The following is a 24,403-nucleotide window of genomic DNA, read 5'->3' as shown; positions in this document are numbered from 1 at the left end:
AGCTATAACACCAAAGCGGATTTCCGCTGCGTTGTCACAAATGACGTGTCAGATCTAGTTAATTATTAAGCATAAAATGGTCTAGTCTATTCTATCGGTCCATTTAGATAAATTCTAATAGCAGCAGCTTTATTTTATGTATTTAAAAAGTTCAAAAATTTACATATTCATCATATTTCAGCCATAACTTTAAGCAAATTTTTAAAAGTTTCTATTTTGGTAGGAACTGTCTTTGGAATGCCTTTAGGTGGATGTTGAACATTGTTGTTATGGAGGGTAGAGGTAAGGAGAGTCATCTTATATGGGAGAAAAGTTGAAAAAGTGTCCAGTTGTTGCGCTAAATAACAGTGCAAAAATCCTCCACAATGGCACTGGTGGATGCACAGGGTATGGTATGAATGTAGCAATCGTAGATGAATTGAAGTATGCCGAGTTAAAAAATTTAATGTCATTATCGACTAAAGTAGTTAATTATTGAGAATTTCAACAACTTACGTTGTACAAAATATTGTGGTAAATATAACCTTACAGATTTATTATAACCAAACGTGCGTTTAGAGTGATTTTATTTCGTAAACAGTAAATAGTACGGTATTTATATTTGGCGCTTCTTTTAAGAGTTACCCTGATGCAAATATGGCGCCATCCTAATTTAATACATTTTGACGACACTTTTTCATATACACAGATGACTCTCCTTACCTCTACCCTCCATAATTGTTGTCAATTATGACGTGTAGATATAACCTAATAAAGTTGAGAAGTCTGTAGAAATGTCAAGTCCCTCGGCAATTTCAGTGTTTAGTAGGGTTTTCTTATTTGCGGTGTGAACCGTGTCATTTTAAATTTGTGCTATTATTTAAATTTTGAATATTTTTTACGCCTAGTTATAAAAGCTAAGCTGAAATTAAGCGTTGAGGTGGTCTATCCAAATATTTACAGGGGCTTACAGTATACTTAGTGTGTTTGCCGGAAATTTATCGAAATACGTACGTATACAATTGAAAACTTTATAATAAAAAGCAAAACACTCATATTTAGTCCGATCACTTGATTAATAAGTGCACTTTAAACAGATTATGATCTTCAATTATTATTTAATATCTTTTAATGATATTGTAGATATGGCAAACACTTAATAAATAAGTAATTTCTTATTAAAAGATATTAAAATATCTTTTAATCATATCTACAATATGATTAAAAGATATTAATGAAAAGTATAATAAAATTTGAATAACATGAACGTAGGTTATACCAATATGTACCTTATCATGTACCTTTAAATATTATTTTCTACGTTGATAAGGAAAATAGTCTATTTAAATTAAAATAAGTGCTTTAAGTAATTCGGTGTTCTGCTTTGTACAGACTTGGCCAAGAGGTGGTGGTAACATAATTGCATATTATCATTACTTTTGATTGTGAACTAAAGTTCTACTATTGTTTTTGGTAAATTTATTAATGGTACAACTAAAGGCTGACCGCATACTCTCAATATTAATGACAATATAAATATTATCAATATTTTTACCAATACTCCATGACGTCTTAAATATGCCCTGCACATGGGCAATATTATTTTCACCATATTTACAAGGTCTAGGTTGGAGCACGCTTGCCTAGAAAAAGCCTATTCACTCTTGCCTTGACTCAAATTATATGTGGCAGGAACCACAGTTACCGAGAGGGTGTTCCACATCTTAGCACCACATATAAGAAACATGGATAAAAAACGTTTTGTGCGTGTTGATGGAATATCAACCACATAAGGTTACTGCTCACTGTGTCTTGCTGTTCTGAGGAAGAACATTGCAAAAAAACATGTGTAAATATTTTAAAGAGATTTTACTATATTTTATAGTTCATTACCTTGGTGTTTATTTGTATATTATAAGTATTTATGTATATTATTCCTAAAAATAGTCATCAGTCATCTACTAAGAGTTGTAGCTACACTTATTTTAGGGCTAGATGGCGATGTTCGTATTTTTGTAGTAAATTTATTTATTTATTTATAAGCTGCCTATTTTATTATATAACCATTGATTGTCAATCTTATTGTTGAAAATTAAATTGATTTTTATTTTTTCAGCGACTAAATGGCTGCAGAAGATTTCAAATCGTTGCTACAAGTATCTCCTGCTCTTACCAATGAGTTACTCAGTGAGGCCCTCACAGCCTGGTTTAAGGACCCAGTCACTTTTACACACTGGGAGGTAATTTAATTTTTATTCATTTATCTATTAATTATTTAGTACTAACTAATCCACTAACACTAATTTACGATTACACTATTATTCTCATTATACTTATGAACTACATGAACAATATGTATTTATTTAAAATTGGGGTACAAAAAATAGAAAAAAAGAAATACTAATATTAATGGTGACAACAATAAAAAGAAAACAGATAAAAAATTTTTAAATATAAAAACCACATAAATAAATTAAATAAAATTAAAGTACTACCTAGTTACATTCTTTCAGAAAACTGAAGTAACTGGCATAGTAATTTATTCCAGTGATCTGCAAATATGTCACAGTTAGGAGACTCCATCAAAAGTTTGTTTGTTTATTGTTTCTAAAATCTTTACTAAATTTATAAATGCAAAAGTGTTTGTTTGTTCGCTCTTCCTTCACACCCTTACTAAGTAACCCATTGGCTTGATTTTTGGCATAGAGTTTGTTGTATGGTGAGTAACAAGGGCTATTTAATATCCCAGAAAAAAAACGGTTCTAGCATCGCATCAGTATATGTAAAAAACTGTAATAAATGCAGATGAACTGTGAGCAACAGCTGGTTTTATTACATAATTATATATACCTCTAGGTAATTTACTCATCCTTCTGACTAAAATATATATTGTTTATGAAAAAGGATGTATATTGTATACATTTGTATGTAATAATAAAAGGCACACTTAAGACCTATAAAGGCCTTAAGTTGATGAACACAGGGTTGCATTTTGTATGATGTGTTCTTTGTTTGCTCTGTTTCATTTAACCTGTCAATTATTCCTTTAAAAAAAGTGTACAAATAACCCAAATTAATCTTGTTTTCAATACATATGCGCCTTGCTATTGACAGAAGTAATGTAAAGTTGCTATTACAGAAGTAAATATATATTTTTATATAATGTATTATGTAGAAGGTCCCTGGGATGGTAATTTTCTATTTATGTATAACCCAACCTTCAATTGTCTTAAAAATGGGTAAGATTTGGAATACTTTCTATGTGGCAAGTAAACTGTTCCGGGATTGTTTCATCATCATCATGAAATAAACCGATTACCAGCCCATGGTGTCCAGCAATGATTAAGGGTTAAGGGCATAGTCCACCACGTTTGCCCAGTGCAGATTTGTGGGCTCCACGCACACCTTTGAGAATATTATGGAGAACTCTCAGGCATGCAGGTTTCCTCACAACATTTTCCTTCACCGTTGAAGCAAGTTCAATTTAATTACTAAAAACGCACATAACTTAGAAAAGTTAGAGGTGCATACTCGGCTCCCGGAAGTAAAGTCGAGCTCCTACCCTGGGCTGTCACCGCTTCATTCTTTAAAAACCTAAATATTTGCAGACAGGGCAGCAATAGCTAGTTTACATAATATATAAGTAAGAGCTACTATATTTTGTTGACTCGGCCCAATAATATGTATAGAATAGAATAGAATAGAAAAACTTTACAACACAACACAATAGGAAAAATACAAGTAAAACAGTAATAGTACTTAGTGCTATGGTGCAAAAGCGGCCTTATCACTAAAAGTGATCTTTTAAAGGCAACCTAAGCGTACGAAGCCGATAAAAAAGAGGAAAGTGAATGGCGCATAAAGTATGTTACAAAAAAATAAAATAAACTTACATGAACATACATACTACATTTACATATTAACTACACAAATACCGATATAAATTTATGTATATTATATGCTTAAACTTCAATGCCTTATATAATAGTCTCTTCAGGTAGTGCTAGGTGCTAGTGGTAGGTGCAAGCTACACGATAGTGTTATGTATTCAATGATTGTACGTATGTTGTTTAAGATAAGTATAATTTAGTATCATTAGGAAAATTTTTACTCGCTGTTAATAATATATTAACTGCCATATCCCTAACAGGTTAAATTTGATAGGAAATGTGGGTTTAGGGTAAACCCACATTTCCTATCAAATTTAATACCTACTGAATACCTGCCTAACCTTTTCGAAAGTACAGACGTGATGTTATGTTATACGATTGTGGAAACAATGTATATCTATGCAATTGCAGCAATCTTGATTTGCTGTCATTTTATGAAGAGATCAGGTTGTCTTTCGGACACTCTTTCTCTTTGATTACCTTCTCCCTTTTAAAGGAATTTCGTCAAAATATACAATGAGTCGGTCAATTTGCTGTCATTTTATGAATTTGCTGTCATTTAATGTCAAGGTTGCTTGGAAGCATCCGGCTCCGCTTTCATATCTCACAAGATAGAAAAATGAATGTTAAAATTTAAAATGTAAATTGTTTATGTTGGAAAAGAGCAACTGCTGAGTTTCTTGCCGGCTTCTTCTCGGTAGAATCGGCCTTCCGAACCGGTGGTAGAGTCACTACACACAGACAGACTTGACGTTTAAAAGTGCTTATATTAGGCCTACTTGAAATAAATGCATTTTAAATATGTTATACGATTGCGTAAAAAATGCATTTTTGTGCAATTGTAATCGCGGTTGATTTGCTGTCCTTTTATGAAGAGATCAGGTTGCCCATCCGAAACTTCTTTTCTTTGATAACCTTCCCCTTTTAAATAAATTCGGTCAAAAAATTCTATGAGTTGATAAATCTTATCAAAAATTTAATCAATTTTCTGATAGGCATTTACGAGTACTTAGGTACTTTATAATAGCTTATCAGTACCTATCGTACAGATTTGATTGCTTGTGATGATTCTTGTTTCCACAGTGATATTCGTTCCTTGCGTGAGGATCAAAGTCAAATGGAGTCAGCAATTATGCAAAGTAGCCAAAACGCTTACCGCGGACCCCTTTGATTATGCCGGACAAAATAAAGGGTTCCTATTCAAATTTCATCCACCTTGAATATACCTCGACTCTCCGCATCGAATCTCCCGCATGCGATATTATGTAGTTTTCTATGGCTTCCAGTGGCGTGCACTGGGTTTCTTACCAGGGTATGCATTCAACAGGAAAATTGCGTAAAATGGCAAAAATCCTCTTATACGGGCAATATTTCAATTTTAGGGTATGCAGTGCTTTTGTGCATGTATGAAGTGCACGCCACTGATGGCTTCGAACCACGATGTTTAATAGCCGATGATATTTTATTATTATCTTATTCTGAGAGGATATTTGTGCTCTGTAGTGGCCCGGTAGTGGGTTAACGATGATAATATATATTTTTATATGCATTCAGTAAAAAGCTGTTGCTGCTGGCATGACAGAACATACACTTCAATTCATTCAGTCTGTAATCTAGAATCGTCGTCATCACCAATTGTCTGAAGAAGTCAATTGTTGAAGTCTATTGCTGGACATAGGTCTTATGTAGGGAGTTCCACAATACACAGTCCTGAGCCGGCTCCAGCGGCTCCCAGCGACAGTATTATAGCTTCACAAATCAATGGCTTACTACACCATTAATCACCCACAAAATTGTAACCTATAGATAGCAAATAGGTACGCATTGTATTTAAGATACGCATTTAATATACGTATTGTGTATTAAATTGTATTTTTATCACTTTATATTTGAATCACTTTATATTAAAGAACGCATAGCAGATTAAGGGTTCTTTAAAATAATTTAGTACGGGCCCTGCGCTTGCTTAATGAGGTACTGAACTGCTGAGTTTCTTGCCGGTTTCTACCTTCCGAACGGGTGGTAGAGTCGCTACAGACAGACTTGACGTTTCAAAAGTGCTTATATTAGGCCTACTTTATGACTTTTGAATTTTGACTTGCCGGATCTCGTCCGTCCACCTCGTTGGGGGTCGACCTACGGTGCGTTTACCTATGCGGGGTCGCCACCGTGGTTAACCACAACGTCCATCGGTTCTCCAAGCTATGTGCCCCGGCCATTGCCTTTTCAGCTTCGCGACTTGCTCAGCTATGTCGATTACTCTAGTTCTTCTACGGATCTCCACATTTCTGAGTTGATCACGTAGAGATACTGCTAAAAGAGCTCTCTCTATCGTCCGCTGAGTGACTGAGCCTTCTTATGAGGCACATAATCAAGAATGGAATTATTTTATTTATAGAATTATTTATTTCATGTTTTTCAGTACGTCGGTGACACAGGAAAAGGTGACTCGTATATGAGCGAAGTTATACGAATCAAAATCAACGGCGATGCCAACGGAACGTCAAAACTTGTACAAGTCGTCCTCAAGAACATACCGAAGAACGTGTGCAGGCGTCTCACATATCGAAGCGAAGAATTCTTCAGAAACGAGATCAACTTCTACCAAAAAGTCATTCCGAAACTACTAGAATTTCAGGCAACCAAAAATATTGCAGACCCTTTTACGGGGTTCACGAAATTGTTCCTAGCGTACAGTGATGGACTGAATGACGTTATTTGCCTTGAAGATGCAAACGTAGAGAGCTTCGGCACCCATACTTTGCGCCAAGAGGGAATAGACTACGATCATTGCAAGGTCATAATTAAAACTTTGGCACAATTTCATGCTATATCCTTCGCAATGAGGGACCAAAACCCCGAATTGCTGAACAGGTTGAGCGACGCAGTGTTCAATACATACTACGATATATACTACGATCCTAGACTCCGGGATTGGTATAAGAGGTTCTGGAAAAGGATTTGTGGTATTGCAATCGACGCTGTAGAAAAGGAATACCCGAATTCCATATATTTGGAGAAAGTCAAAGAGTTCGCTGTACCGGAGCGGTATGAAGACATGATTAGAGCTGTAAGGGATAAAAGCAATGCAGTTATGTGTCATGGCGATTCGTGGACGAACAATTTCCTGTTCAAATATGAAGGTAGTTATTAAAACTATAACCATCTTTAAGTGAGTTGGACCTGCTTCGATTCGTTTAAAGGTGATTCTAACACCGACCTCCATTATAACAGCGGACAGGCCGCTATTAATTTTTTTGTGTTTCCAAAGGCTTTACGTCATTTTAGCGCTGTATGAATGAAACACAGAAAACAAAAGAAGGAAGGTACAATTTTGCGGCCTTATCATAGCGATCTCTTCCAACTAACAAATAGAAGGCATAATTAGAAAAATCTGTAGATGCATGGTAGTAGGTACATTAAATAGATACACTAAAACATATAAATATACTACTAACAATACATAAATAAATACATGCATAGCCGTTGATCCTCTAACATAAAAGGTATACAATGGTATACAAAGGTATACATAACTGATAAATCCTATCAATGCTAGACGGAAATAGACAAATAGTGATTCTTCACTCATTTTTTAAAGGTGACTATAGTGTGTGCCTCACTAAAACCTAGTGGTCGCCGTAATGAGTGTCCAAGAACTAAAATAAGAATAACTAAAAACCACTATAGTAAAAGTTCCCGAGACATTCGTATATCACATGTGCAAAACATAACAATAAATGAATGAATGAATGTGTGAATGAATATACTTTTATTGCACACTACAAAAAATACATAAAAAAAAGTTAACAAAACAACGCACACAATTTGGCAGCCTTATCGCTTCATAGCGATTTCTTCAAGGCGACCAATCGCAAGAAAACAAATACAGAAATTAGTTAGCTGGTGCATATATACATATACCCATGAAATAAATATTTCATTACTTAAATATTTATAATCGTATATATATTTCTTGTGTGCGTGTGTATGTCACTGAACTCCTCCTAAACGGCCGGACCGATTTGAATCAATTTTTGGTATGCGTTTGGGTGACACCCTGGATGGTTTAGATTCACAAATCAGCCCGACAGATGGCGCTGGGGTCCGCTAGTAAATAAATATAATACTACATCATACATAAATGTGTAAAATTTAACGATCCCCCATGACAGGTGAAACGTAGAATTCAAAACTATAACGTAGAATTTTTATACCGCTTGAAATTCGAAAATCTCTGCGTATATCAAATATTTGGTGGTTTCGAAGTATCTCGAAGTATGTTAAAAGTCAATAATCTTTAGCTATATAACATGGACTTATTAAAGCTACGATTTGCGTATATCACGAGTGCGGCCATGACACCCGGCGAGCGTTTTCGCGGGAAATATTTTTTATCTATAATTTGCAGTTTATATCAACAAAACCTTGAATTTCTGCAAAACAAAGATATTTTTGGCTATAGTAGACACATTCACATCACAGGCACTTATGGAGCGTTTATTCATATATGTTTACATAATTTTAAGGGGATTGTGATAACTTCGTTCGTCAACTTAAACCTAAAGCTACGAGGGTTCCAAACGCGTCCAGGTCTAAGAAGAGCGCACAACAAACTTAGCCGGGTTTTTTTTTCATCACCATCTCACAGAAAATTAATATCAAGCTATGAAATTTGAGCCATTTACGCCCAAGCTTTTTTATCATATAAGTGATCATTAACATTATCATATTATACGTAACGTTAACTTACGTTTTATATAAACTTTGAACTTATTGAGAGAATGAATTAGCAATTTTATGTAGCCCAGACATTGTTACAGTCCATTTTCTTTATAAATTTTGTTAAATTTTTATGGACATTAATTAAATTTTCAAATATGTATGCACCGTCATTATTTTAATTTCTTTAAATTTATCACTTCATGAATCCCATTTTATGTGTCGGGGCTTTTTATTTTTAATTTTTTTTTTTTTTATATTCAAGAAAACCGTCCGGTGGACGCTAAGATCATCGACTTCCAGCTAACGAGATACGCTAGTCCGGTATTAGATGTGGTATTGTTCATATACGCTTGCACGGACCAAGTGTTGAGGGAGAAGTACTACGATGAACTCCTCCAGTATTACTACGAGGTACTGTCTGCACGGATAAGGGAGTTGGGAACCGACCCCGACCGGGTGTACTCTCGGGAGACGTTCATGGAGGAAGTTAAGAAGTACTCCTACTTCGGGCTGGCTTTCAGCTTCGAGTCCACGCCGCTTATCGTGCTAGCTCCGGAAGACGCTGTCAATATGAATATGGAGGTTGGTGTTTGTATTCTCAAAGTAAAGCTTGTTTTATTTCTGATTTGGCCTTGCAGTTCCTATCATCAAAACTAACAAATTTTGTTCAAAGACTTTTCAAAATTCAGTATTAATTTATTTACGACTTATTTAAATAAAAAATATTTGACTTTGACTTCGACATTCCCGGACCTCTGCAGAGCACGGAGCTTCTCTCGGAATATAAATAAATAAATATATTACCACAATCTACACATCGCCATCTATCCCCAATGTAAGCGTAGCTAAGATAACTTATGTTTTGGGTACTAAGATGACTAGAATATTTTTTTATAAATAATATACATAAATACTTATAATATACAGATAAACACCCAGACACTGAAAAATGTTTGCTCTCGATGTTTTCCTTCACAGTTGAAGCAAGTGCATTTTAAATGTCTTAAAAAACGCACATAACTCCGAGAAGTTATAGGTGCGTGCCGGCGATCGAACTCGATTTCTGCCGAAGCTGTAACCACTTGACTCTGATCTGTAACCTCTTTATAAACATAAGCCACTGGAATGTTAAAAAAAAACAATGCATTTTTTTTTTGTACAGGGCGATAAAGAGTTGGACATCGAGGACTTCTGGCAAGTACCACCGTTCAAGACCAAGGAGGGTCGGCTGCGGGAGGCCAACAATGTCGTGCATTGCGTAGACCGGGGCTACATATAATAACCCTTGGGCAATAATGTACTATGTGCTAGAGATGTCACAAACCGGCGCAGCGCTTCGTGGCCCATTGGGCTGCAAGTGACAATTGTAAATATGCAGATCGCGGCAAAAGAAACAAATGCGATTTCCTCCCATATAGGTTTTACTTAACTAGCAAAAAAGTTTTTCAGACAGATTTTAATAAATAATCAAGACTTGCAGAAAATTATTAGTAGGGTTACAGACGATATTAATGTTCAATATCATCCAAAATTAGTTTGATTTTAAATCGGGCAAAAACAACTAATTTTTATTCAATAAATTATTGATCAAATCCAATATCTATTGGCGGCTGTCCATAAAGATGGATCTTCTTATATTATTATTTTGCGAACTACAGATATATATAATACTAGCGGACCCCAGCGCCATCTGTCAGGCTAATTTGTGAATCTAAACCATCCAGGGTGCCACTCAAATTATGCCAAAAAATTCATTTAAATCGGTCCAGCGGTCTAGGAGGAGTTCACGCACACAAGAAATATATATATATATATACTAGCTGTGGCCCGCGACTTCGTCTGCGTTTGATTTTGTTTTTAAAGTATTCAGTATAGCTAAGCCTTAAATGAGTATAGTAGTATATATATATATAACATGTGACTGTCAATTAATTATAGACAAATAATAAAATTGCAACTATAATTAAAGATCTAAGCTATCCTATCTCTTAAGTTGGACCAGACTGCTCACGGTGTGCCAATTTAATTTAAAATCGGTTAAGTAGTTTAGGCGTCCATCGCGGACAAACATCGTGACAGGAGATTTATATATATTAAGATATATAAAGATAATAATCAAAAATGTATTGACTTCGAGCAAGCGAATGAACGATGCATCTTTCCCACTGCCCAGGTATTCCCCCTGTATGAGTTACTCCTGACACTGTCGCCAGACGACACGGGGAATTCCCTCGAAGAGGCCTATCATTAGTTTTTTTTTTTTTGTTAAAAGATAATTACTGGCATGTTCTTTAAAGAGAGTAACAAATGGCATTAGATATTACCGCATTACAAAAATGAGTTTGCTAAGTTTCATACCTGCATACTGCAACAGTACTATTATAAATCAAACGGAAATGTAAGTATTCGAAAAACTCAAAACGCCTTCCTTTGTACTCAGTAGTTCTTATATATTATGTGCATAAAATCGAAATTCATTATTCTGCAATGCTTTTGCCAGCCTCGTGGCCATAGCGTGCGCGTGAGTTTACTAGACATGACTGCTCTAGCTTATAGTACATTATTACTCAATGTGACATAGTATGTTTGTCATCATCATCGTATCAACCCATTACCGGTCCACTACAGGGCACGGGTCTCCTCCGACAATGAGGTGTTAGGGCCGTAGTCCACCACGCTGGCCCAGTGGATTTGGATTATGTATGTAGATAGGTAATTTGTTAGCTGAATCCCGTGATTTCAAAAAGCCATAGTATACTGGATATGAAGCAAAAAAAAAATTTTACTGTGGATGTGTGAATTTATCTATATCGTTCTTCTTCTTTTTGGTTTATTGGTTCTGCGCGCTGAGCGATTGAACCATTGTCAAGTGCTTATTCTGTGGTCAAGTGTTCATCTATATCGTTTACTACGTATAATACGCAATATAGATGTTTAGTTCTGTTTTAAAATTTCAATATATGTAGCTTTTTTTTTAATTTTTAATCGCTAGCAGTGGTGTGATTGCAGTCAAGGGCTAACTTGAAATGAAATAAAAAAAAATATATAAACATGTTTTTTACGCAAAGAGACAGGAAAAGGATTATAACACAAGCACCTCTTTATAACCTAAAAAATGTAATCTACGCGAAATAATCACGGGTAAAAGCTAGTATTAGTAGATAATAAATTTTTATTTTTAATTTTAATAGAAGAATTAATTATTATAAATAATTATGTCATTACGTTAATTATGAAGATATTAAAATGTATTACTATGTTTATATTGTATTAATAATTAATCGTTGACTTTATACAAATTTTATTGTCCGGAATCACTATGTGCTGTTTTTAGCATTCTAAAAAAGAGTAAACCCAAGTGTCAACTTCTGGCAAAGGTTTTGTGAGATTTAGTGCACTTTTATGCTCGACCGTGTATATTTACTTTAATGCCGAGGAACAGAGACAAAAGTTAAGACTTTTAAAAGTATAAATAGATAAAACTTTTTTCTAAATTTTTGACAATAATAATGGTAAACAAAAATAGATATTGATACGAGTCTTCTGTTTTAATAATATTTTAAACATACTTAAGGAATGCCCCGCATATTTCCACTTTGTCAGTTATTTGAAGTTTAGGTCAATATATTCTACCCAATCCGATCTATTAAATATATGTGCCCGGCGTATTTTTTTAATTTAGAATAAGATTGAAATACACTATATAATAAACTATAATCACAATAAAAATGTATTTTTTAACGTTTGTTGTTTTAATATAACATACTTACACGTAACTTTGCGTATCAGAACACGCATAGGGTAGTGTAATGAGTCAAAATGCCTCTATTAGAGATTAATTATATGTACTATTATAAATTCAATTATTTCTTATTTATCTTTCCGTTAGCTTTCATATATTTCTTAAACGAATTTTCCCTAAATCTTAATCAATCTTCAATTTTTTTTTTTTTTGTATCCCCAAATTGTAATATGCGGACAACCATTTACCTAGTATAAAATATATCAAGAATAACATAATATCTTTCGCTGTGAATAACCGAAGCAAATATTAATAGTTTAACATAATTTAGCAGCTCTCAGCACCGTAATAAATTTGGAACTACTGCTGGGCATGGAAAATGAACGATCTTTATTCTTCAGTTAAGTTTAGTTCCAAGATTCATGTCGAGTGGACATGAATCTTGGCTTAACTAAAACTAAATAGACAGGCCTAACAGTGCTTGCCTTACCTCGTTGTGTTTCCTGAAAATGATATCACTGTTTTGAACACAAAACATGTACTTACAATAATATGTACTATGTACTTACAATAATATGTACTATTTACTTATTTATTAAACCTGTAGAGTTTCATGTTCTTATGATTTTTTGTCATCATTGTATGAGTGCGGCACCTCATCTCGGTGCCTACAGATAATATTTGTTTTGCTATTATTTAATAGTATAAATCCTTTTGTATACGCATGTTGTATATATGTGCAATACGCTAAGAAACTTACGAACCGAGTATTAACAAATGTTAGAGATGGCAAAGACGTCGCGCCGAGTGGTTCTGGTGACGATTATCGAATGAAAGGCGAATTAAATTATTAAGAAGTTGAAGGCGCACGTCAGTTAAAAATATAAAAAAGGACCTAGCACTACTTACAGAATGAATAGTACAACACCCCCAGCCAGGGGTACTGCGATGTGTCGATGTCTCCCTCCGTCACCCCCAGCTCGTCTATCACATCCAATTCGACTGCAAGCACCTGCAACTCTATGCAACACATATTGTACCTACAGTTCAGTACCTACCTATTGTACAGTTGTACATGTGTCGCGTGGTGACGGCAGATCAGAATACAGTTGTCACCCCTCTGCTTCGCGCAGGTGTCGTACGAGGCGACTAAGGGACGTAATGTAACGGAGAGCGGGCAGCAGCGTCCTCTGTGCTACTACTACCATCTACTGCGATCAACAACTTGTTTGCCCAGCGTGCTGATCATAGACAAACTGTCTTATTAGGAAAGGCCTTTAGTCCAGCGGCAGTGGAATATATTGTTGCAGTATTGAAGATTAATAAAGTAATAACAACCGAAACCTATGCCTTCAAGTGATCTCCAAGACACTGGGGTGGATACAGCCAATTGTTTATCTCCGGGCTTAGGCAATGATAATTTTTGTCATAAAAATACTCACGTTCCGCTCCGACACCAGATCGTATCCTCAGATCTTGACTATATTAGAAGTTCTATATAGTTCAAGTAGACGAAGCTATAAAACCAAAGCGGATTTCCGCTGCGTTGTCACAAATGACGTGTCAGATCTAGTTAATTATTAAGCATAAAATTGTCTAGTCTACTCTATCGGTCTATTTAGATAAATTCTAATAGCAGCAGCTTTATTTTATGTATTTAAAAAGTTCAAAAATGTACATATTAATAATATTTGTACCATAACTTTGAGCAAATTTTTAAAAGTTTCTATTTTGGTAGGAACTGTCTTTGGAATGCCTTTAGGCGGATGTTGAACATTGTTGTCAATTATGACGTGTAGATATAACCTAACAAAGTTGAGAAGTCTGTAGAAATGTCAAGTCCCTTGGCAATTTCAGTGTTTAGTAGGGTTTTCTTATTTGCGGTGTGAACCGTGTCATTTTAAATTTGTGCTATTATTTAAATTTTGAATATTTTTTACGCCTAGTTATAAAAGCTAAGCTTAAATTAAGCGTTGAGGTGTTATATTCAAATATTTACAGTGGCTTACAGTGGTTTTCAGTGCGTTTGCTGGAAATTTATCTAAATACGTACGTATACAATTGAAAACTTTATAATAAAAAACAAAACACTCGTAATATTTAGTCCGATCACTTGATTAATAAGTGCACTTTATACAGATTATGATCTTCAATCATTATTTAATATCTTTTAATCATATCTACCGTATAATAAAGTTTGAATAACATAAACGTAGGTTATACCACTCTGTACCTTATCATATAAAAATTACAAAGGTTTAAAAATTATTTTCTACGTTGATAACAAAAATAATCTATTTAAAATAAAAATAAGCGCTTTAAGTAATTCAGTGTTCTGCTTTGTACAGACTTGGCCAAGAGGTGGTGGTAACATAATTGCAATATTATCATTACTTTCTATTGTGAACTAAAGTTCTAGTATTGTTTTTGGTTAATTTATTAATGGTACAACTAAAGGCTGACCGCATACTCTCAATAATAGTGACAATATAAATATTGACAATATTTTTACCAATACTCCATGACATCTTAAATATGCCCCACACACAGGCAATATTAATTTCACTATATGCAGAATATTTACATGCCATCTAATGGTATGCAAGGTGTCCCAGAGTTGGTATGAATATTGCTGTTATCACACTTTTTTTTTTATAACGCTAGGCTAGCGTTTGATGACAATCATTTTTGTTCGAAAGCAATGACGAGGTCCAGATTGGAGCATGCTTGCCTAGAAAAAACCTATTCATTCTTGCCTTGACGGTACTCAAATTATACATGGCAGGAAACACAGTTGCCAGGAGGGTGTTAAACATCTTACCAGCATGTAACAGAAATGTGGATAAAAAACGTTTTGAGCGTGTTAATGGAATATCAACCACATAAGGATGTCACTGCTCACTGTGTCTTGCTGTTCTGTGGTGGAACATTGCAAAAAACATGTGTAAATATTTTAAAGAGATTTTACTATATGTTATATTTCATTACCTTGGTGTTTATGTGTAAATTATTAGTATTTATGTATATTATTCCTAAAAATAGTCATCAGTCATCTACTAAGAGTTGTAGCTACACTTATTTTAGGGCTAGATGGCGAGGTTCGTATTTTTGTAGTAAATTTATTTATTTATTTATAAGCTGCCTATTTTATTATATAACCATTGTTATTATTGTTGAAAATTAAATTGATTTTTATTTTTTCAGTGACTAAATGGCTGCAGAAGATTTCAAATCGTTGCTACAAGTATCTCCTGCTCTTACCAATGAGTTACTCAGTGAGGCCCTCACAGACTGGTTTAAGGAACCAGTCACTTTTACACACTGGGAGGTAATTTTATTTTATTTATTTATCTATTCATTATTTAGTACTAACTAATCCACTAACACTAATTTACGATTACACTATTATTCTCATTATACTTATGAACTACATGAACAATATGTATTTATTTAAAATTAGGGTACAAAAAATAGAAAAGAAAGAAATACTAATATTAATGGTGACAACAATAAAAAGAAAACAGATAAAAAATTTATAAATATAAAAACCACATAGATAATTTAAATAAAATTAAAGTACTACCTAGTTACATTCTTTCAGAAAACTGAAGTAACTGGCATAGTAATTTATTCCAGTGATCTGCAAATATGTCACAGTTAGGAGACTCCATCAAAAGTTTGTTTGTTTATTGTTTCTAAAATCTTTACTAAATCTATAAATGCAAAAGTGTTTGTTTGTTTGCTCTTCCTTCACACCCTTACTAAGTAACCCATTGGCTTGATTTTTGGCATAGAGTTTGTTGTACGGTGAGTAACAAGGGCTACTTAATATCCCAGAAAAAAAACGGTTCTAGCATCGCATCAGTATATGTAAAAAACTGTAATAAATGCAGATGAACTGTGAGCAACAGCTGGTTTTATTACACAATTATATATACCTCTAGGTAATTTACTCATCCTTCTGACTAAAATATGTATTGTTTATAATTAAGAAATTTGTTAATTTTTTTGTTTTGGCATTTTGTTAATTTTTTATAACCTAAAATATTGTTCACAACCACAACCAACGAACAATTAACCGTCTTTTTTTCATAAGGTTCAAAATTGCATAAATTTCGCTACTTTTCTTTATTTGGTTGCGTCTATGCTCTACCCTACCTATGGAGGGTAGAGGTAAGGAGAGTCATCTTATATGGGAGAAAAGTTGAAAAAGTGTCCAGTTGTTGCGCTAAATAACAGTTCAAAAATCCTCCACAATGGCTCTGGTGGATGCACAGGGTATGGTATGAATGTAGCAATCGTAGATGAATTGAAGTATGCCGAGTTAAAAAATTTAATGTCATTGTCGACTAAAGTAGTTAATTATTGAGAATTTCAACAACTTACGTTGTACAAAATATTGTGGTAAATATAACCTTACTTCCTTGTTTATTTTTCAAGCCTACTCTAACAATATTTATATTTGGCGCTTCTTTTAAGAGTTACTCTGATGCAAATGTGGCGCCATCCTAATTTAATACATTTTGACGACACTTTTTCATATACACAGATGACTCTCCTTACCTCTACCCTCCATAGTCGTACCATAAATTATTGACAAAAAAAGAAAGTGAGAACTGAGAACAATAGCGACACAGACCTTCATCCTTATGAAGCACCTTAACCGTTGTAGTTAAAAATGTCTCAATTGAATATAATAACCTCTAAATCGAAGTATATGAAAGCTCAGCGTGCATGTGAAAGTGAAGATCAAACAGAAAAGAGATTACAAATAGAACAACAGCGGAAGAAGGATTCACGACTTATAAAATCTAAATTTCGTTGGAAAGCCAAATTTAACAGTGGCTTTACATAAAATCCTACAATTGATTACAAACGAGAATCCCAATTAAGACAATGACAAAAATTTGTAGTTATTGTAAAGTATTATGGCTGACTTGTAGTGGAATTGAAAACTATACAGGAACCGACTTCTAAAGAAATGTTATACCGACCAACTACTACTAACTTTGATAGGAAATGTGGGTTTACCCTACCTACTGAAAACATCTGCCTAACCTTTTCAAAGGTACAGACGTGATGTTATGTTATACGATTGCGGAAACAATGTATATTTATGCAATTGCAGCAATCTAGGTTGATTTGCTGTCATTTTATGAAGAGTTCAGGTTGACTTTCGGACACTCTCTTTCTCTTTGATAACCTTCTCCCTTTTAAGGAATTCGGTTAAAATGTACAATGAGTCGGTCAATTTGCTGTCATTTCATGAATTTGCTGTCATTTAATGACAAGGTTGCTTGGAAGCATCCGGCTCCGCTTTCATATCTCACAAGATAGAAAAATGAATGTTAAAATGTAACATGTAAATTGTTTAGGTTGGAAAAGAGCAACTGCTGAGTTTCTTGCTGGCTTCTTCTCGGTAGAATCTGCCTTCCGAACCGGAGGTAGAGTCACTACAGACAGACTTGACGTTTCAAAAGACTTATATTAGGCCTACTTGATGACTTTTGAATTTGAATTGCCGGCTCTAGTCCGTCCACTGCTACGACCTACGCTGCGTACGTCCGTACGCTGCGTTTACCTATGCGGGGTCGCCACCGTCGTTAACCACAACGTCCATCGGTTCTCCAAGCTATGTGCCCCGGCCATTGCCACTTTAGCTTCGCGACTCGCTCAGCTATGTCGATTACTCTAGTTCTCCTACGGATCTCCACATTTCTGAGTTGATCACGTAGAGATACTGCTAAAAGAGCTCTCTCTACCGCCCGCTGAGTGACTGAGCCTTCTTATGAGGCCCATAATCAAGAATGGAATTTTTTTATTTATAGAATTATTTATTTCATGTTCTTCAGTACGTCGGTGACACAGGAAAAGGCGACTCGTATTTGAGCGAAGTTATACGAATCAAAATCTACGGCGATGCCAAAGGAACGTCAAAACTTGTACAAGTCGTCCTCAAGAACATACCCAAGAACGTGTGCAGGCGTCTCACATACCGAAGCGATGAATTCTTCAGAAACGAGATCAACTTCTACCAAAAAGTCATTCCGAAACTACTAGAATTTCAGGCAACCAAAAATATTGCAGACCCTTTTACGGGGTTCACGAAATTGTTCCTAGCGTACAGTGATGGACTGAATGACGTTATATGCCTTGAAGATGCAAACGTAGAGGGTTTCGGCACCCATACTTTGCGCCAAGAGGGAATAGACTACGATCACTGCAAGGTCACAATGAAAACTTTGGCACAATTTCATGCCATATCCTTCGCAATGAGGGACCAAAACCCCAAATTGCTGAACAGGTTGAGCGACGCAGTGTTCGATACATACTACGATCCTAGACTCTGGGATTGGTATAAGAGGTTCTGGAAAAGGATTTGTGGTATTGCAATCGACGCTGTAGAAAAGGAATACCCGAATTCCATATATTTGGAGAAAGTCAAGAAGTTTGCTGTACCGGAGCGGTATGAAGACATGATTAGAGCTGTAAGGGATAAAAGCAATGCAGTTATGTCTCATGGCGATTCGTGGACGAACAATTTCCTGTTTAAATATGAAGGTAGTTATTAAAACTATAACCATCTTTAAGTGAGTTGGACTTGCTTCAATTCTTTCCAAGGTGATTCTAACACCGACCTCCAAGGACCAGCGGACTGGCCGCTATGCATTAGTTTTTGTCTTCAAAGGCTTTAGGTAATTTTGGCGTTGTATGAATGAATTAAACAAACCAGAAAAAAAAACAAAAAAAAATATACAAAAGAAGAAAGGTACAATTTGGCGGCCTTATCGCTACATAGCGATCTCTTCCAACTAACAAACAAAAGGCGTTACAATTAGAAAATCGGTAGATGCATGGTAGTAGGTACATTAATTAGATACAGTAAAACATATAAATATACTACTAACAATACATAAATAAATACATGCATAGCCGTTGATCCTCTAACATAAAAGGTATACAATGGTATACAAAGGTATACATAACTGATAAATCCTATCAATGCTAGACGGAAATAGACAAATAGTGATTCTTCACACGTTTTTTAAAGGTGACTATAGTGTGTGCCTCACTAAAACCTAGTGGTCGCCGTAATGAGTGTCCAAGAACTAAAATAAGAATAACTAAAAACCACTATAATATTAGTCCCCGAGACACTTGTATATACTTTTATTGCACACCACAAAAAGGACATAAAAAAAAAGTATAACAAAACAACGGATACAATTTGGCGGCCTTATCGCCTCATAGCGATTTCTTTCAGGCAACCAATCGCAAGAAAACAAATACAGAAATTAATTAGCTAGTGCATATATACATATACCTATGAAATAAATATTTAATTACTTAAATATTCATACTCGTATATATATTTCTTGTGTGCGTGTGTATGTCACTGAACTCCTAAACGGCTGGACCGATTTGAATGAATTTTTGGTATGCGTTTGGGTGGCACCCTGGATGGTTTAGATCCACAAATCAGCCCGACAGATGGCGCTGGGGTCCGCTAGTAAATTAATATAATACTACATCATATATAAATCTGTAAAATTTAACGATCCCCCATGACAGGTGAAACATAGAATTCAAAACTATAACGTAGAATTTTTATACCGCTTGAACTTCGAAAATATCTGCGTATATCAAATATATGGTGGTTTCGAAGTATCTCGAAGTATAAGTTTTTTGTTATTAATACAAAAGTCAATAATCTTTAGCTATAGAACATGGACTTACTAAGGCTACGATTTGCGTATATCACGAGTGCGGCCATGACACCCGGCGAGCGTTTTCGCGGGAAATATTTTTTTATCTATAATTTGCAGTTTATATCAACAAAACCTTGAATTTCTGCAAAACTAAGAAATTTTTAGTTATAGTAGACACATTCAAATCACAGGCACTTATGAAGCGTTCATACATATATGTTTACATAATTTTATGGGGATGGTGATAACTTCGTTCGCCAACTTAAACCTAAAGCTACGAGGGTTCCAAACGCGTCCTGGTCTAAGAAGAGCCCACAACTAACTTAGCCGGGTTTTTTTTTAATCACCATCTCACAGAAAATTAATATCAAGCTATGAAGTTAGAGCCATTAACGCCTAAGCTTTTTTATCGTTTAAGTGTTCCTTAACACCATAATAGGATTATTCTGTAAGCTTACGTTTTATATAAACTTTGAACTTATTGAGAGAAATCTCAAAGATTTCATTCGGTTATTTGTTATAAAAAAATAAACCATTGCCATTGAATGAATTATCAATTTAATGTAGCCCAGTAAACTGCACAGCCAGTTTACTTTTGCTTCTAATATTTATTTTGTGACAGTGCCTTTTCTTTTTAAATTTTGTTATATTTTTATGGACATACATTAAATTTTCAAATCTGTACTGACTATGCACAGTCATTATTTAAACTTCTTTAAATGTATCCGTTAATTTATTAATTTTTTATCTTTTTTTATATTCAAGGCAATCGTCCGGTGGACGCTAAGATCATCGACTTCCAGCTAACGAGATGCGCTAGTCCGGTATTAGATGTGGTATTCTTCATATACGCTTGCACGGACCAAGTGTTGAGGGAGAAGTACTACGATGAACTCCTCCAGTATTACTACGAGGTACTGTCTGCACGGATAAGGGAGTTGGGAACCGACCCCGACCGGGTGTACTCTCGGGAGACGTTCATGGAGGAAGTTAAGAAGTACTCCTACTTCGGGCTGGCTTTCAGCTTCGAGTCCACGCCGTTTATTGTGCTAGCACCGGAAGACGCTGTCAATATGAATATGGAGGTTGGTGTTTGTGTTCTCAAAGAAATGCTTTTTTTATTTTTGATTTGGCCTTGTAGTTCCTATCATCAAAACGATCAAATTTTGTAGACTTTTCAAAATTCAGTATTAATTTATTTACGACTAAATAAAGAAAAAATTGACTTTGACATCGACATTGCCGGACCTCTGCAGAGCACGGAGCTTCTCTCGGAATATAAATAAATAAATAAATATATTACTACAATCTACACATCGCCATCTATCCCCAATGTAAGCGTAGCTAAGATAACTTATGTTTTGGGTACTAAGATGACTAGAATATTTTTTTATAAATAATATACATAAATACTTATAATACACAGATAAACACCCAGACACTGAAAAATTTTCATGGTCATCACACAAACATTTTCCTGTTGCGGGAATCGAACCCACGGCCTTGGCCTCAGAAAGCAGGAGCGCTACAAACTGCGCCAATCGGCCGTCAAAGAATGATGAGGGTTTAGGTAGTAGACTTCACATAGGTACCTTTGATAACGTTATCAGGAACTCTCAGGCATGCAGGTTTGCTCTCGATGTTTTCCTTCACAGTTGAAGCAAGTGCGTTTTAAATGTCTTAAAGAACGCACATAACTCCGAGATGTTTTAGGTGCGTGCCGGCGATCGAACTCGATCACAAAAGGAGGCCGAAGCTGTAACCACTTGACTCTGAGCTGTAACCTCATGCATTATTTTTTTTTTGTACAGGGCGATAAGAAGTTGAACATCGAGGACTTCTGGCAAATACCACCGTTCAAGACCAAGGAGGGTCGGCTGCGGGAGGCCAACAATGTCGTGCATTGCGTAGACCGGGGCTACATATAATAACCCTTGGGCAATAATGTACTATGTGCTAGAGTCGTCGCAAACCGCCTTGTGGCCCATTGGGCTGCAAGTGACAATTGTAACTATGCAGTTCGCGGCAAAAGAAACAGTGCGATTTCCTTCCATATTATGGTTTTACTTAACTGGCAAAAAAGTTTTACCATCCAGGGTGCCACCCAAACGTATGCCAAAAAATTCATTTAAATCGGTCCAGTGGTCTAGGAGGAGTTCACGCACACAAGAAATATATATATATATATATATAAAGATAATAATCAATAATGTATTGACTTCGAGCAAGCGAATGAACGATGCATCTTTCCCACTGCCCAGGTATTCCCCCTGTATGAGTTACTCCTGACACTGTCGCCAGACGACACGGGGAAATCCCTCGAAGAGGCCTATCATTAGTGTTTTTTAGTTAAAGATTAATACTAGCAGATGTTCTTTAAAGGGAGTATCAAAGGGCATTAGATATTATCACATTACAAAAAAGGGTTTGCTAAGTTTCATACCTGAAACCAGTACTGCTACAGTACAATACCTATAAATCAATCGGATGTATGTTCAATGTATTCGAAAAAGGCCGAAATCATTATTCTGCAATGCTTTTGCCAAACTCGTGGCCATAGCGTGCGCGTGAGTTTACTGGACATGACTGCTCTAGCTTATAGTACATTATTACTCAATGTGACATAGTATGTTTGTCATCATCATCATATCAACCCATTACCGGTCCACTACAGGGCACGGGTCTCCTCCCACAATGAGAAGGTGTTAGGGCCGTAGTCCACCACGCTGGCCCAGTGGATTTGGATTATGTATGTAGAAAGGTAATTTGTTAGCTGAATCCCGTGATTTCAAAAAGCCATAGTATAATACGGATATGAAGCAAAAAAAATAATTTTACTGTGGATGTTTGTAGGTTTGAATTTATCTATATCGTTCTTCTTCTTTTTGGTTTATTGGTTCTGCGCGCTGAGCGATTGAACCATTGTCAAGTGCTTATTCTGTGGTCAAGTGTTCATCTATATCGTTTACTACGTATAATACGCAATATAGATGTTTAGTTCTGTTTTAAAATTTCAATATATCTAGCTTTTTTTTTAATTTTTAATCGATAGCAGTGGTGTGATTGCAGTCAAGGGCTAACTTGTAATGAAATAAAAAAAAAATATATAAACATGTTTTTTACGCAAAGAGACAGGAAAAGGATTATAACACAAGCACCTCTTTATAACCTAAAAAATGTAATCTACGCGAAATAATCACGGGTAAAAGCTAGTATTAGTAGATAATCAATTTTTATTTTTTATTTTAATAGAAGAATTAATTATTATAAAGAATTATGTCATTACGTTAATTATGAAGATATTAAAATGTATTACTATGTTTATATTGTATTAATAATTAATCGTTGACTTTATACAAATTTTATTGTCCGGAATCACTATGTGCTGTTTTTAGCATTCTTAAAAAGAGTAAACCCAAGTGTTAATTTCTGGTAAAAGATATCTTGTGAGATTTAGTGCACTTTTATGCTCGACCGTGTATATTTACTTTAATGCCGAGGAACAGAGACAAAAGTTAAGATTTTTAAAATTTTAAATAGATAAAAAAAATTCTAAATTTTTAACTATAATAATGGTAAACAAAAATAGATATTGATACGAGTCTTCTGTTTTAATAATATTTTAAACATACTTAAGGAATGTCCCGCATATGTCCACTTTGTCAGTTATTTGAAGCATAAACAACAGTTTGTAGGCTGACAGTTAGCTTAAACAAGGACTTTATTAGTATGAGGCTATATAATAATATATATAAGTTTAACTTTCACTGAAATTGAAATGAGTAGAAACTTAACACTATAAATTAAATTTAAAAATAAAGTTATAAAAGAAATCAATTGTACTTTCATAGTAAAGTAACTTTTAAGACTGACTTTTAAAATCCAAATGACTGTTATGACAAAATTGTTTATTATGAATAACCGAGACATAAATGTAAACTTTCAGTTAATGTATAATTAAACATTTTCTTATACTAGCAAGGCAGTCTGATAGAAAGGATGTTGTAATAATCACAAACAAAATAAAACAAAAATTAATTCGAAATGTTTGTATTTAAATTTATCAATACTTTATACTTATCTTTAAAATTTATTTTAGCTAACAAATTATTATTTGGAATATATTATACCTACTTCAATTCACGGCTTACTTAATATATTTTAATAAAAATAAGTAAAATTACAAACATCGTGCCTTTATAATATTTTGAAGTCGGTAGAATATTTTCCTTTCAGTTTGAAATCTTAAGCAAAATATTTATGATTTCCCCACATTTCAAACGTGTTTGTACTTATGTACACCCGTTATAAGTTATACTTCTTTGGCGTAAGAAGATAAAAATCTTTTTTAATATTTT

The 24,403-nt window shown here is 34.7% G+C and overlaps 2 protein-coding genes across 4 annotated transcripts; both read left to right on the top strand.

Annotated features, from left to right (window-relative positions):
- The first annotated feature begins 799 nt into the window (after window positions 1-799).
- Window positions 800-10,309, top strand: LOC120637249. Of its 2 annotated transcripts, none has more exons than XM_039908984.1 (5): window positions 800-989; window positions 2,096-2,219; window positions 6,292-7,012; window positions 8,857-9,176; window positions 9,757-10,309. In XM_039908984.1, the coding sequence occupies exons 2-5, from the start codon at window positions 2,103-2,105 to the stop codon at window positions 9,871-9,873; spliced, it is 1,275 nt and encodes a 424-aa protein (XP_039764918.1). In that variant the 5' UTR covers window positions 800-989; window positions 2,096-2,102; the 3' UTR covers window positions 9,874-10,309. The 2 variants fall into 2 exon arrangements, with proteins under 2 accessions (XP_039764918.1, XP_039764928.1); XM_039908994.1 differs by lacking the exon at window positions 800-989 and adding an exon at window positions 1,332-1,390.
- A 3,865-nt stretch (window positions 10,310-14,174) lies between these two features.
- Window positions 14,175-24,092, top strand: LOC120637259. Of its 2 annotated transcripts, none has more exons than XM_039909006.1 (5): window positions 14,175-14,385; window positions 15,541-15,664; window positions 18,189-18,897; window positions 20,811-21,130; window positions 21,857-24,092. In XM_039909006.1, the coding sequence occupies exons 2-5, from the start codon at window positions 15,548-15,550 to the stop codon at window positions 21,971-21,973; spliced, it is 1,263 nt and encodes a 420-aa protein (XP_039764940.1). In that variant the 5' UTR covers window positions 14,175-14,385; window positions 15,541-15,547; the 3' UTR covers window positions 21,974-24,092. The 2 variants fall into 2 exon arrangements, with proteins under 2 accessions (XP_039764940.1, XP_039764950.1); XM_039909016.1 differs by lacking the exon at window positions 14,175-14,385 and adding an exon at window positions 14,665-14,697.
- The last annotated feature ends 311 nt before the right edge of the window (window positions 24,093-24,403 follow it).

Source organism: Pararge aegeria, chromosome 1, assembly GCF_905163445.1.
Source record: "Pararge aegeria chromosome 1, ilParAegt1.1, whole genome shotgun sequence".
Lineage (NCBI taxonomy): Eukaryota > Metazoa > Arthropoda > Insecta > Lepidoptera > Nymphalidae > Pararge > Pararge aegeria.
The sequence above is the reverse complement of the archived record's forward strand: the minus strand, read 5'-3'. Positions and strand labels throughout refer to the sequence as shown.

Coding starts and splice junctions, on each gene's coding strand:
- LOC120637249 (XM_039908984.1), top strand. CDS start 2,103: ATGGCTGCAGAAGATTTCAAATCGTTGCTACAAGTATCTCCTGCTCTT. Junction 2,220..6,291: donor TCACTTTTACACACTGGGAG/GTAATTTAATTT, acceptor CATGTTTTTCAG/TACGTCGGTGACACAGGAAA. Junction 7,013..8,856: donor TTTCCTGTTCAAATATGAAG/GTAGTTATTAAA, acceptor TTTATATTCAAG/AAAACCGTCCGGTGGACGCT.
- LOC120637259 (XM_039909006.1), top strand. CDS start 15,548: ATGGCTGCAGAAGATTTCAAATCGTTGCTACAAGTATCTCCTGCTCTT. Junction 18,898..20,810: donor TTTCCTGTTTAAATATGAAG/GTAGTTATTAAA, acceptor TTTATATTCAAG/GCAATCGTCCGGTGGACGCT. Junction 21,131..21,856: donor CTGTCAATATGAATATGGAG/GTTGGTGTTTGT, acceptor TTTTTTGTACAG/GGCGATAAGAAGTTGAACAT.